Source organism: Bos grunniens, chromosome 3 (genome assembly GCF_055505025.1).
Source record: "Bos grunniens cultivar Pamir isolate PY7600 chromosome 3, Bosgru_T2T1.0, whole genome shotgun sequence".
NCBI classification, from domain to species: domain Eukaryota; kingdom Metazoa; phylum Chordata; class Mammalia; order Artiodactyla; family Bovidae; genus Bos; species Bos grunniens.
Window position 1 is genome coordinate 44004438 of NC_141167.1, and position 13287 is coordinate 44017724.

The 13287-nt window shown below is 45.1% G+C and overlaps 1 protein-coding gene and 1 long non-coding RNA gene across 13 annotated transcripts in view; both read right to left on the minus strand.

Moving 5' to 3' along the window:
- Positions 1-9590, minus strand: part of GNG12 (G protein subunit gamma 12) — a 141610-nt gene extending 132020 nt beyond the window's left edge. For 5 of the 12 annotated variants that reach the window (XM_086390519.1, XM_086390508.1, XM_086390517.1 and 2 more), the window contains exon 1: positions 8545-8656. Coding sequence is in view for 1 of the 12 variants with exons in the window: in XM_086390507.1 (XP_086246633.1) it covers positions 8545-8839 (295 nt within the window). In the remaining 11 variants the exon portion in view is untranslated. Of the gene's footprint in view, positions 1-8513; positions 8995-9566 lie in introns of those variants that run through there. The other 7 variants (XM_086390518.1, XM_086390509.1, XM_086390515.1 and 4 more) reach the window with 5 other exon arrangements.
- A 3420-nt stretch (positions 9591-13010) lies between these two features.
- LOC147375573 (uncharacterized) overlaps positions 13011-13287 on the minus strand; it is a 224562-nt gene continuing 224285 nt past the window's right edge. Inside the window, exon 3 of the long non-coding RNA XR_015160220.1 lies at positions 13011-13255. This is a non-coding gene — a long non-coding RNA (uncharacterized LOC147375573). The remainder of the gene's footprint in view (positions 13256-13287) is intronic.

Genomic DNA, 13287 nt, shown 5'->3' on the forward strand with positions numbered 1-13287 from the left:
AGCCATCTGAGGTCCCGGCAATGCGGGTTGAGGCAGGTGAATTCTCACGTCGGCATTCGTAAATCAGAGGAATCTGAGTCCAGGGTTCAGGAGGTGTGCAGGGAGAGCTTGGTCTCTGCCCTGTGTGATGTCACTGTGGGGTGCGACCGTCCCTGAGCCCCATGACATTTATGACAGCAGGAGGAAGTCAGAGACCTGGAGGCGAAAGAGAGGTAAAGGCAGAAATGCGAGGATTCCCTCCCAGGCAGCATGCCAGGCGCACTTAAATGCTTTCTGGATTTGGACAGTAATGGCTGAAGCATGCTGCTCGTTAAATATTTATGTTGAAAAAGAGGGCAAAACATGTGCCGGAATCTTCTGCCTAATTCAACAGAGAGATATTCCTGAAAAGTTGAGATTCCTGGAGTTTTATAAAATCAAGTCATACTGTAAATGCAACAGGTTAAGTCTGCTCTCTCAGATTCTGTGGGGAATCCTTCTTAGGAATTGTTACTTTCTGCGATTCCTTGTTTTGAGAATCGGAGCTTGCCTGAAGAAAGCTGAATTTAACCAGATGAAATGTGAAAGGCATTCATGTTTCTGCACCTGTGGGCATTTTTCACAAGGTGCGCCCACTCCATAAAAACAGCAGAAGGCCAAGGTCCTAACGTCCTTCGAACCACTGCCTTAGCAGTCTGACCCACTACACGTGGCTGACCTTACCTGCTGTGCAGATTACCTCTCAGGAGAGGAGCCAAGAGGAACGTAACTCTGACAGTCTGCTTCTCAAGGGTCAACTTAAAAGAGAGAGCATGCATGCAGCACCAGCTGGCACTGTGAGGGACACAGACAAACCCCCTTTCTCAGTTACTGGTGGCTTTAGCAACAAACCTCCCCACTTCTCACTCGAAACTAGAAAAGTCTTTCTACCTAAGCAGCAGCCGCTCAGAGGTAAATTCCCAAGACTCCTGCAGTCACTGTCCTTTGCATCCTGTCCCCAAGAGGAGGGCCCATGGCTGGTCAATAATACCACAGATCCCTCTGTCTATTCTCAGGGGACACCACTGCAGGTATTGGGCAATGCTGAGCAAGCCTGTTTGTTGTTGTTCAACTCACAGTCAACAATGTCAGTGTTGTTTCAAGTGCTGGTCTCAAGTGCTGGGTTTTACCTGCCCCTTAGGAAATGATGAACTGAAGCAGCAGCCTGTCAGAGGGAACATGCACCACTGAATGTGCAATTCCCAGTAGATAGCATCAATTTTACCTTTGATTAAAAAGAACATTCGCTCATCTAGTTCATTGTGTGCAGAGAATGTGGTTTTATTCATTCATTCCAGTGGCATTTAATAAGTACCTACTATGTGCCAGACTTCTGCCTGCTCATGGTATTTAGAGGGTTACTGTGGCTGAAGGAGCCTGCTGCTCATCATATTGTGTCTTTGTGTGAATTAGGAAAAAGCCAGCCCTCCAAGTGGACCCAGTCTTGCAGGCTCAACGGAGTCATAAAGAAGCATCCCCTCCTCCTGGCAGAGGCAATTCCAGCCCAGGACACATGGCTTTTGGAGTAGATTTGAGCCCCAACTTTACCTCCTTGACCAGCTATTCCTGTGCAGTGAACAATCTATTGTTCAAAGCCACCCTGTCAAGGAGTCACAATTCAACTCTTCTGCTCCTTGGTGAGACATTCAACCTTCCCCTGACAACTCATCTGAGCAGCTGACTGTGACATTACATACCCACAAGAAGCCTCACGGTCTAATGTACAGCCAACGGTCTAATAGTGCAAAAGTCTGGGTGGTTTAGGTACAGGACAGGCACCAAGTCTGTGGCTCTCAACACTTTACCAATTTGTCTGAGGTTCTGGTTGAATAAACCTGGCACGATGGTTTCATATCAATAAAATTCTCACGATGTCTCAATAAGGTCCAAGAAGTTTTTGGATTTTGATCCCTCTTTCCATCCTTAAATTTCTTTTGTTCATGTTGAAAGCTAAACTGCAGTAACGTCTCCTGGAAAAGCAGACAAAATTTGCAGTCACTGAAAGCTTGGGACCTTAAGTCAAAGGGCTCCAGGGAGGGGGCTAAAGGGTTAATGTCTGGTGTTCAGAGCCTTTTCGGCTGGTGTGTGCTCATTCAGTCGCATCTGACTCTTTGAGACACTATAGACTGTAGCTCGCCAGGCTCTTTTTTCCATGGGATTCTCCAGGTGAGAATACTGGAGTAGGTAGCAATTTCCTCCTCCATGGGATCTTCCCAACCCATGGATTGAACCTGTATCTCCTGCATTGCAGGCAGTCTTGACCGCTGAGCCACAAGGAAAGATGGTAGCATCTGCAGCTAAACGAGAGCCTGCTTATTCTACGTGGGTAAAGTTAAGATTCCACCCCCATGGGCTCATGTGGGTTTGCACACAGCCGTTGGGAATGAAGGCAATTCTCTGTACACGGTATGTGAATGCGGCAACGATCACTGACTCAGAGCCCTCTCCAGGGAGCACTTGTGATGACACCAACCCCAGTTAAATCAGAGCTTACGCTCCTCTCCTCCATCAACCAAGGGGATGCTATGTCAGTTACATGACACTGACTGCAAAGGGAATGGTAGCCTATTCTGTAAGAAAGCAAAGGGAATATAAGACCTGCTGGCCCCAAAGTCACCTGCATACAATAAATGCACATGAAAAATGACAAGAGATACTTAGCAACTGATTCACTAAAGCAGACCTAAAAGGAATTCTTCTTTGAGCTACTAATTCTCCAGCAGAGTTGAAAATATGAAGAGTCTTAACAGTCTACAACACCCTGGTTTTTATTATACAGTAATCCTCTGAAATGCAGACCCATTAAAAGAAGACAAAAACCCTCCTTGTCAGAGGATGGCAACCAGACAGTCCCAGCTAAGCAGTTTTATGACACCCAGTAAAGCCCGACACAATAAACCAGACATGTAAGTGACACCAGAAATGATTTTCAAGAGACTTGGGATTAAATAGAATAATCCATCTAGAAGCAACCTTCGATCAAATCACCTCCACCCTCTGCCCTGTGTCCCAGCCACCTGGCTCACTGCTCTTTCCTATATTCTCTAGAGAGAAGTGGGGAGACTGGACTACCTAGTGTGAGCTTGTTCTAGAGTAGGACTTATGGCCAGTGCCCCCACTTGCTCTCTAGGTCCTCTCTGGGAGTCCAGGGATGGGAAAGGACAACTATACAGATCCCTTCAGGTCTGCTGCATCTCTGGCAATTGTGGAAGCTTCAACTTCTATGGCTGCAGAGGCAGTGAGCCTATTGGCAAGGTGCTGGTAATACGCGGGTCATCTCCCCTCTAACAGGAGCCCTCTCCTCCTGTTTCTCTTGATTTATAGCTTCTAAACAATACTTCTTCCATAAAGCCCCCTTTCCCCCACCCCACTTTTAGCAGGATGCACCTTCACTGAAGTGGTTGCAGAATGCTTAGCGGATGGGATGTGCAATCAGAACAACCCCAGGTCCCAGTCTCATCTTGCCGCCTGGGGAGCCTCAGCTTCCTCACCTGTGCTGCTGTGAGGACTACGCAAGAACATAAACATAAAGGAATTAGACTTGGGCTTAGGATGTAGAACAGCTCCGTCAAAGGAGTCGCACGATTGTGCTAAATATTTTTTTTACCTATTGACCTTTCCCATTAAACTAAGTGCAATATGTCTTCCTTGTGACCATCTTGGAGGCCTCTGACATGTGGCAGGTGCCATATGCCCACAACTCCTCCAGTCAGGGCTAGGAGGTAACAGATCTGGGAAGTGACAGTTTCCATAAAGTCAGGGTTGGCTGTTCACTGAGTCTGCACGCAAACCTGAAGTTCAAACATCTTTTAAGAAGATAAACCTACTACAGACTTCTAAAAGGGTCTCTCTTACTGTTAAATAATTCTCACATGTAAGTCCAGAACCTTCAATTGCTTATGCAAGCTGTTTTTTCCCCTAAACAAAACCAAAATCCTGCTATTTACAGCTAACCAGGTTTTACTGATTGTTACACAAATAGACTATTATTTATTTGGGGCAGGAGGAGAAGGGGACGACAGAGGATGAGATGGCTGGATGGCATCACCGACTCGATGGACATGAGTTTGAGTAAACTCCGGGAGTTGGTGATGGACAGGGAGGCCTGGCGTGCCGCGATTCATGGGGTTGCAGAGAGTCAAATACGACTGAGCTACTGAACTGAACTAAATACATGCTCACTGGAGAAAATATGGGGAGAAGCACCCCAATTTCACCATCCATTTGTCTGTTCTTTTGTTTTCTATGCATAGTTAAACTTTTAAAAAATCAGTTGGAATTGTAGTAACGCACTATAACTGGGCATACTGCCCTTCTGCTATTAACTTATCCTAAGGTAAATGGCAACCCACTCCAGTGTTCTTGCCCAGAGAATCCCAGGGACAGAGGAGCCTAGTGGGCTGCCGTCTATGGGGTCGCACAGAATCAGACATGACTGAAGCGATTTAGCAGCAGCAGCAGCAAGGTGGACTTTATGGATCATGGATTTTTTTTCAAGTATCTAATAAGAAAGGAAAATGGGATTGCGATCCAAAAGAATTAATTTGTTAAGCAAATCAACACTGCAATCCATTTCATGTTTAAAAGACACAACAACAATTGCCTGATAGTATTCTCTTACTTCTTGAACACTGCTTGATAGGACTTTATCAATTACTGAGCCTTTTTAGATTCAGGGGAAACATTAAAATTTCATATGGTTGTTTTCCTGTTACAAAAACAATGCATGCTCATAACATGTAGAAAATCTTAGTAAGCAATAATTTAATGCTAATATTTATTGAGCATAGACTGTGTCAGGCACTGTGCTTTAGTGAGATAAACTCATTTATCCCTCCCAACATCTCATTGAAGCACAGAGGTATTAAGGAACTTGCCCACATGTTGCACGCCTAGAAGCATGAGCCTGGAATCCATCGCTGTGCCATAATGTTCTAAGAGTGAAAGGAATCAATAATTTATTCAATCAAGTCCTCCGCTGCTTCACAGTATAATGTCATAGGCAAGAAATGATTCATCATAATGCTGTACCCCTTATAGTTATTTAAAAATATTATAAGCATGATCTCTGAGTCCCTATGGAACAATTAGTAAATGAAAAGTCATCTGTGGCACAAGCTGCAATTCCAATCAGCCCAATTCTAAGCACCTGATGTGCGTTAAGAAAACAACAGGTTTTCTTGTTAAAAGGGTTTGTTTTAAAGATGGAAACATTTTTCTAAAATTCTGCAAATGAGTCAATGATGTGACGAGTGGATTCCCTGAATTAACTGGACACCCAGTCTCACAAAAATTTACCATCAGTCACAATGCTTTTATAAAACATTTACGAACTGGGTCTGCATGCAAACCCAAATTTCAAACATCTCTTAAGAAGATAAATCTATAAATTTCCAAAAAGGTTTCTCTTTTACTGTTAAATAGTGCTGCTAATTATTCCTAAACACTTCTTATGGCTTATCTGTTATAAGTGGACATCACTACATAAAAAATAACTAGATACCCTAGGTCACATTTTTTCATACTTTAATGAAAAATTATACTAGGTAAAAGATACACATTTCTGTTTATAGCCTATCCAGGGATAATAAGCATAGCTTTTTAAATATAAAGTTCTCTTTAAATTTAAAATATGATTAATGGAATGTTTCTGATTGCCTGGCTCTAAAAATATTATACGACTATAACTTCACACTAAAAGCACATTAAAACTATTAACTCTAGTAATTGTAATTATTCATACTGCTGTTGAAAATATATGACACACTCATGTATACAAATATTTCAGATATTTAGACAGATAGTTGGCTAGATAGATATCTACAAAACCAGGTAATTTCTTTGGAATTTAATTGCTCTAGTATTTCCAGAAGCTCTATCTATCTATTGATATCTACCTATAAATTCAGATGCCTTCTTGATGTCTGTGTGTTTCCAGAAGGTTCAAACTGCCATCTTTCACTTTATCTGATGACTGGCTGCTAGAGTCAGTTGATAAAATATCTAATAATCTTGACTATTATCTATGTATTAGGTGCAGTGTTCTCCAAAGACTGTTTCACATACTTTCATAAAAACCCTCGAGACTGAGACCACACTCATTCTCATTTTACAAATCAGACTGAAAATGGTTAACTGATACTCCCATCCACATCTGTCCAGCACTGAAACCATACCTAAAACCACTGTTAAGCTGCCTCTCTGCCAAATCAGACTCCAGAAAAATTTGACTTCCACTACTTGCCTCCCTAAATTAAGCTTAAGCTGACATATAAACTTAAAAAAACACCCAACACGAATCCAACAAATTAAATGACATAATTCCAAATCTGATTTTTTTTCCCGTGAGAGGTTTTTAACATAAAAAAAACAAAATTAATCTGATATTTGCTAGCCATTTCTTCAAGTGCTTTGACTATGCAGCTTTCTGCTGTCACAACTGGACAAATCACCCATGTCCTTCAACAAGTGACAACGTAGCCCAACGCTGCAAAGCTCACTGTTAGAGAGCTAAGCTTTCAAATGAGACTGGAGCCTGCTACACTGAAAATTTTTATAGTATTAATCTTTTTGGTTTCTTGTGAAACACAGACCAACATCTTAATGTATTTCTAGACAAATCTAAATTCTGTCTGGATTCATCATCTTCCTGAATTACCTGGGTTAAAAACAGTAAAAACATGACTGCATTTTTTTTTCTCATAAGGCCTAAAGGAGCAGTCCTTAGACTGTTTGGCATTTTTTGGATTTAAACCAGGGTTTTATGGTGCTAATTAACTGTTAGAGAAGGCAAAGAAACTGAACAGTCGATCCCAAAGTCCTCTTATCACTGAAGTCTCTGTAAAACGTTTGATTACTTTAAAAAATTATGTATGTGTGAATCATAAGTTTGTTTATTGAAAAAAGGGCTTGCTGACACATACACTTTGGTTTTTTTTTTTTTTTTTTAAGAATCAAAACAGTTCCTTACTTGAATGTGGCTGTTTTGGCAACAGTTAAACTCAACCCCGTCATTCTAGCGCTGCCTGCCTTCCTGGTTCTCCTAGGTGAGGGCCGCCATCCTGCGATAATTTACACGCAGGGCTAAGACGCACCAGCAATGGTGCAGTGTGGTGACGAGCACTTTAGAAACAAAGCCAAACTCCGCTTTTAAAGCAGAGAACACACGTACACAGTTCCCGTCTCTGACAACGTCCAAAAGATTCCTTATAGACAACCTACTCAGACGAAGCTACAGCAGCCCCAGGAAATATAAACAGAGTCCGCAAAGACCAGGGGGGAGGGGGGCCGCCGGGGGGGACAGGAAACAACTGATGGGAAGGAAACTGATCATGTGAAGTTTGCCCGACTCCACAAGGTCTAATACATTCCGGTTTGTTTCCACTCGGAGCAGCCATTAAACGTGCCCTGACACGTGGGCGCAGGGGACCTCCCTTCTCGCCGGTTTTTGGCCATTTCCTTCACTGTGCGCTTGTTTGTATACAACCTCGTCCGGACAGGGGGTGACCACAAGATGACAGGCCTCGGCAGTTCCTTCACTCGGATTTCTAGTTGTCCAAAGTTTCACTCCACGGCGGGGATTTAACGAGAATCACGAAAGTTATGAATGGTTTAAGTTTACAAGACACAAACAGAAGGCGAGGGACGAGCGAGTGTGGGGCGACTTCAGCCGCAGCGTTTTAAAATTAGCTTTAATTGATATGCCCTAGTTAAAATTAAAAAGGGGGGTGGGGAGTCACTCTGATCTACGCAGTAAGTGTCGGGGGCAATACTTTAAAAAGAAAAATCACTCAAGACTCACGTCCGAGTCTTGACTTCCTCATACCACCTGCAAATACAGTCTCCTGGCCACTCACTGCTCGGGGGGTCCTTCGCGGGATGTGTGATCGGAGTCCTCTCGGTGACCCGCTATTTCCCCGCCAGACCCCCAGCGCCTAGCGGGTTCCAGGACTGTGCACTCGCCGCCTAGTCCCCAGAAAGAGCGGAAGAAAGTAGGAAAGAGGGGCGTGGCGCCCCGGTCTCCCCCAGCTGCCTGCCCTCTTCCCAAACCTGGCACCACCGCAGCTGGAGCCAGCGGGGAACCCCAGAGCCTTCCAGCCCCAACCTGGCGCGGGGCGCACGGCTGCGGGCCGGCCGCGGAGCCAGCGTGAGGGGAGACCTCTCCTCCTGCTTCAGCCCTCGTCCCAGGGACCGCGTCCCCAGACCTAGCCCCGCAGGACCCCCGGCTTCCCGGGCCATCTGGCCGCCGCCCGTCGAGGGCGAGCGCGCCGTCCGTCTCCCGGTCTCGGCGTCCCTTGCCCTCCACCCCCATCGCGGTCTCCGGCGCCCAGTGTCCCGACCAGTCCCCGCCCTCCGGGACACTCTTCCCTCCTTCCTTCCTTTCTCCATTCCCTCCCTCCATCTCGCTTCCCAGCACCAGGAACTGGGAGGCGGCTCCCGAACTGGTCGGCCGACGCCCAGCGCTGCGCCCCTGTCCCCTCGGGGACCGGACTTGCCACCTGCGCCCGCCGCTCGGTGCTCACTCGCCTGCCGGTGCGCTGCCCCTGCCGCCACTGCCGCTGCCGGGGACTCTGTCTCTAAGGGCTCCTGGAGACGACTCCGACCTCTCCTCCTCCTGCTGCTCCTCCGGGCGGGGGCCGGCTCCGCCTCGCTCGGGGTAGGCGGGGCGGACAGCCCGACGGGCGGGGCGGCGGCGGCGGCCCAGGACTCCTTCCTCCCGGCCGGCCCGCCTCCCTCCTGCCCAGATGCCCTGGCTGTTCCCTGGTCTGGCTGCTGAACCCGGGTCGAGCTTGGGCCGACAGAGGAGAAAAGTCGGCAGCATTGAAACCCAGCAGACATCTGGCAGCCTTGGCCACCCCTCAGGGTCCCTTCCTCGAATTCCCCGAAGCTTTGGAAGTTCAAGGACTCTCGGGTCCCCCACTTAGCGACCCTCCACAGGGCTGCTCTGACTCCTCAGCAGTTTCCTTCCCTTGCGAACTCTAGGCACCCCTTCTGCCAACCGTCCCTTAGGCCACGAATATGCCAACCCCCTACATAAAATTTAGGCTCTACTCCAGGAATTTCTTAAGAAAACAGTCACGGTAAAATTTAAAGGGCCCTGGGGCCACCGAGTGGTTTTGCTTCCCAGAAAATGGAGCTATAACTGCGGGTTGTTGAATTTGAAGTACATCCACCCATCATGAGCTTCCCCTCCATCTCTCACCATGAGATTTGTATTTCCGAATGCCTCGTACCTGGCAGAATTCTGCTTATTAATTGAATTAATTAGATTTGGTAAGTCTTTTCTGGAGGGACTCAGAGTGAGGTAGTTTGAAAAGCCACTTCTATTTCCATGAACTTCAGGCTATTCCTATACACAGCCATTCAAGGAACGTTCACTGAGCACCTGTATGTGCCCAGCGACACATTGGTGATTGGACAAAGGTGATTGGAGAGAGACAAAAGTGACTGGAGAGAGATGAAGATGATTCAGACGTGGGACTCACCCTCAAAAAGTCCAGAAAGAGTGAAAAAAAAGAGTGAAAAAGATGGATGTGCAGAAATCTTACCTTCCAGCAGACTTCTTGCACGCTCCTAGGAATCAGCTTTCTTGTTTGACAGGGTGTAGAAAAAGGAGGAGAGGAGGCCAAAGGAGGACATTTAGAAACAGTGTGGGTCGAGTCCATACTTGAAGTGGAGCCTTAAATCATTGCTGAAAGACGCCTGTGTGTTGAGCTTCACCCGCTGGAGAGGAATAAGGCCTAGGGAAGTAAGGAGCCAAGTCCAGGAGGAAGGACACTGCCTTTCATTTTTCCCTCCTGACCCCTACTCAAGTACCATTCTTGGTGAAATCTTCCACCGGGCTGCAGAAAGGGGGCTATGGGTATAGGAAGTCAGTGGTTGGATGCCTTGTCCCCAGACTGTGGTTCTTGCAACCTGTGGATGGCGGTGGTTGTTGGGCTGCAAGCCACAGCCTGCCAGGGGAGCTCAGTATTCCTTGCTTTGTACAGTGGTAGGAATTGTTTGACTGATTCACAGATACTGACAGTTCCAAGGATATATGCTGAACAGAACAGCCTAATGCCAACTGGGACTAAGACCATCATACACTGTATCTTCTGGCCACAGACTACAGAATCAACTCCTAAAGCCCTACCAATAATTTCCATTTCTGGAGCACTTTAGAGTTTAGTCAATGCTTTTGTGTATGTAATCTCATCTGGAAACTGAGGTGCCAAGAAGCTTTTGAATTATTGAAGCTTTTTTAATTTAGTGTTATTCAAAGTGTGGTCCATAGAACAGTGACCGTCTGGGAACTATTACCCATCTGTGATGGGGTAAGCATAGAAACTGAAGGTGAACATATAAAAACTTATATAGCGATTTGAGTAATTTTCCTGCCTGTTGAACTTAATAACTAAAAATATGGCCTTGTATTCTGTATGTCTCTTTTCTTTTTCTCATTATCCATTTTGTATTTATCATGTTGAATAAAAGCATCGGCCACAACAGATTGAAAATAAAATCCCACAGATAGTTTGAGAGGCACTGATCTAGGCAGGAGCAAGGCAAGAATAATAAGAGCTAACGTTTTCACAGCAGATGTTGCTTTAAGTGCTTTACATATATTAACTCTATTCATCCTTCTAACCACCCTAGCAGGTAGGCTCAGGGAGGTGAAGCAATGTGATCCCAAAGTGGCAAGATCAGAATTCCACTCGAAGAGTCTGGCCCCAGACTTCGTGCTTTTACCTACGACCCTTTAGCCAGGGTTCTTTTTGCTCTGCTGTGTCTAAACTTCAGTCATTCACATTTCATCTACATATTGCTGTACCTCCTGTATGATTTCTTAAATTTATATTTTTGATTGACTTACTTTTGTGATTTCTTCCATATATGATGCTTGTGGTTAGTAATTTTACAAGTGAAATCATGACTTTGGTAAACTAGCATCAGTCTCTCACTTTGGATCACAAGGTATATGCTTAACTCCAGCAGTTGCTGTCAATGCCCCACCATATCCCCTCTGATCCTTGTCCAGTTTCGTGCACGCTGGCTCCGGTGTGGGTTCATTCCCATCACCCATGCCTGGCACCTGCATCTCATTGTCAAAACACCATACTCAGCTGCAAGATTTACAGCTCACAGAACAGCTGAAAGTACCTGGGAATTAATGTTCCCCTACCCCTGCCTCAGCCTTTAAACAGTGACTAAGGACTATGGCTGTATAAATACTCCAGTTCCTTTGCCCTCAATTGGGATAACTTCAGGGTAGATCTCCAGGGTCTACCGGGCTCCCTACAAGACTCAGCCAAATTCTCTCCCCACTTCTATGGGACTGATGCCACATTCTTCCTTGTCCTTCTTACCCTTTTGGGACCTGCTTCTCACTCCCTCCTAGGAACATATTCTAATCAGGACAAATTACATAATTTGCAGGGCCTGGCAAAAGATTTTTAAATGTTCATGAATTATTAAGAATCTGAAGGTGGCAAGAGACTATCAAACCAAGTACAGGGCCCCATGTGACTGCACTGGTGTGCCACTTTACAGGCTGCATGACAGCGACGCTGGCCTGAACACTAATAAGTAATTTTGACATGAGTTCTCATCTCAGGGTCTGTTTCTGGGGAATCTTAAGCTAAGATAACAACTATTACAGTAAAAGCCAGCACATTCAAGGACTATCTGAATCATCTTGTCTAATACACTGGTGGTCAGCATCCCATAGCTTGCGAGACCATCTTGTAGGAGATGGTCTTGGTCATGCCAAGTTGTATGTAAAGAGCTTTAACCACAGGAAATGGTATAGCAGATGAGAATGGTTTAGGTTAATAAGTGATGTGGCAAGAGATGTGTATTTTCTTCTTAATTCTGACACTGAGTGATACACACAAAGTGTGAAATTGAGCAGTATCTTAGACTGAGTTACCTGGAAACATACCTTGCATGAAAAAGGCTTATTGATGAGTGGCTAAAAAGATATACCTGTAAGGAAGTGAGGCTGGCAGGATAGGGGAGTGGAAGATGCTGACTCTCAACATGGTTATGGCTAGACCTGTAGTCCAAAGGCAATAGGATGTGGGTGGCTCTTCAGAAATGGACCAAATCGAGTACAAGGTATCAGACCTTTATATCTCCATATCCTGCATTCCTGGGAAGAGGTTAGCATTGGGCAAAGCAGTTCCCTGAGGGCAATGCTCACTGATGGATACAGCTGTGACTGGTCAGAAACCAATGTTACCAACAACTCAGGAACAGGTGTGCCCTGAACAGAGGGTCTAGGAGAAGTTGCACAGCATACAGGACAGGTGGGATATCTCTAAGATCGCACTTGAGGTTATACTCAATCATAACTGGCATACTCAGCCCAGCCCAGGAATGCCTGACCCCTTGGTCTTCCTTGGAGCACTCAAGCAATGCTTGGTTGCATTTTGCCTTCTTATTTGCTTTATACTAGGAACCTATTTAATTTCCCATTTTTCCTTTCTCCAGACATTTTAAAACTCTTTTTTCTTTCCCTTTCTATTTTCTGGTCCAACTATTTTCTACCTTCCAATAGCACTTGAGACAAATCAATCAGTCAGTTGCCTATGAAAGAGTGGCAGTGTAGTGAAGTAAAATCTTACACATAATGAAACGAGGCCCTTGAGATTAAGTCCTGGCTTTGCCACTAACAGTCTGTGAATTTGGGGCAAGCACATCACCTTATGGAGTTGTTGCTTGTCTTTAAAAAGAGATTTACAATGGTCTCTGAGATTCCAGTTCTTTGAAATTAAAAAAAAAAAAGTTTTAAAAGATGATTTTCTCTGCTGTATTATCCTTCATGAAGCATGCAAGACAAATAGTTTTATAACTCAGGACAGCTGATTTTTTAACTTAATTGCAATTTGTGATGTAAACTTCCACTCAGTATTCAACGACAATACTTTAACCACAGGCTCAGTCAGAAGATGGGGAAGAGAGATGAAAGAATGAGGCAGATCAGTCGGTCTGTGATTGGATCTTCACAGATTTCAGAACAATTTATCTGGGATATCAGAGTTGCTTCCTAAGGATTTTATTTATCTTAATGCACATGGCCACAGTCTTTGTCTGAACCTGCCCTAAAAGTTATGGAGCACTGCCTCCTTTTGAATAGCTTACCTGGGTTAGTGTTTCACAAACTGGTTTTTCTGCTCAGTCAGAGGCTGCCATCTTCTCATGTAGAAGTTAGATCAGGAAGAAGCACCCACAATCTTGGAAATCCCCAAGTAACCTGTTGAAACATGTATGGGCACAGGCAGGAGC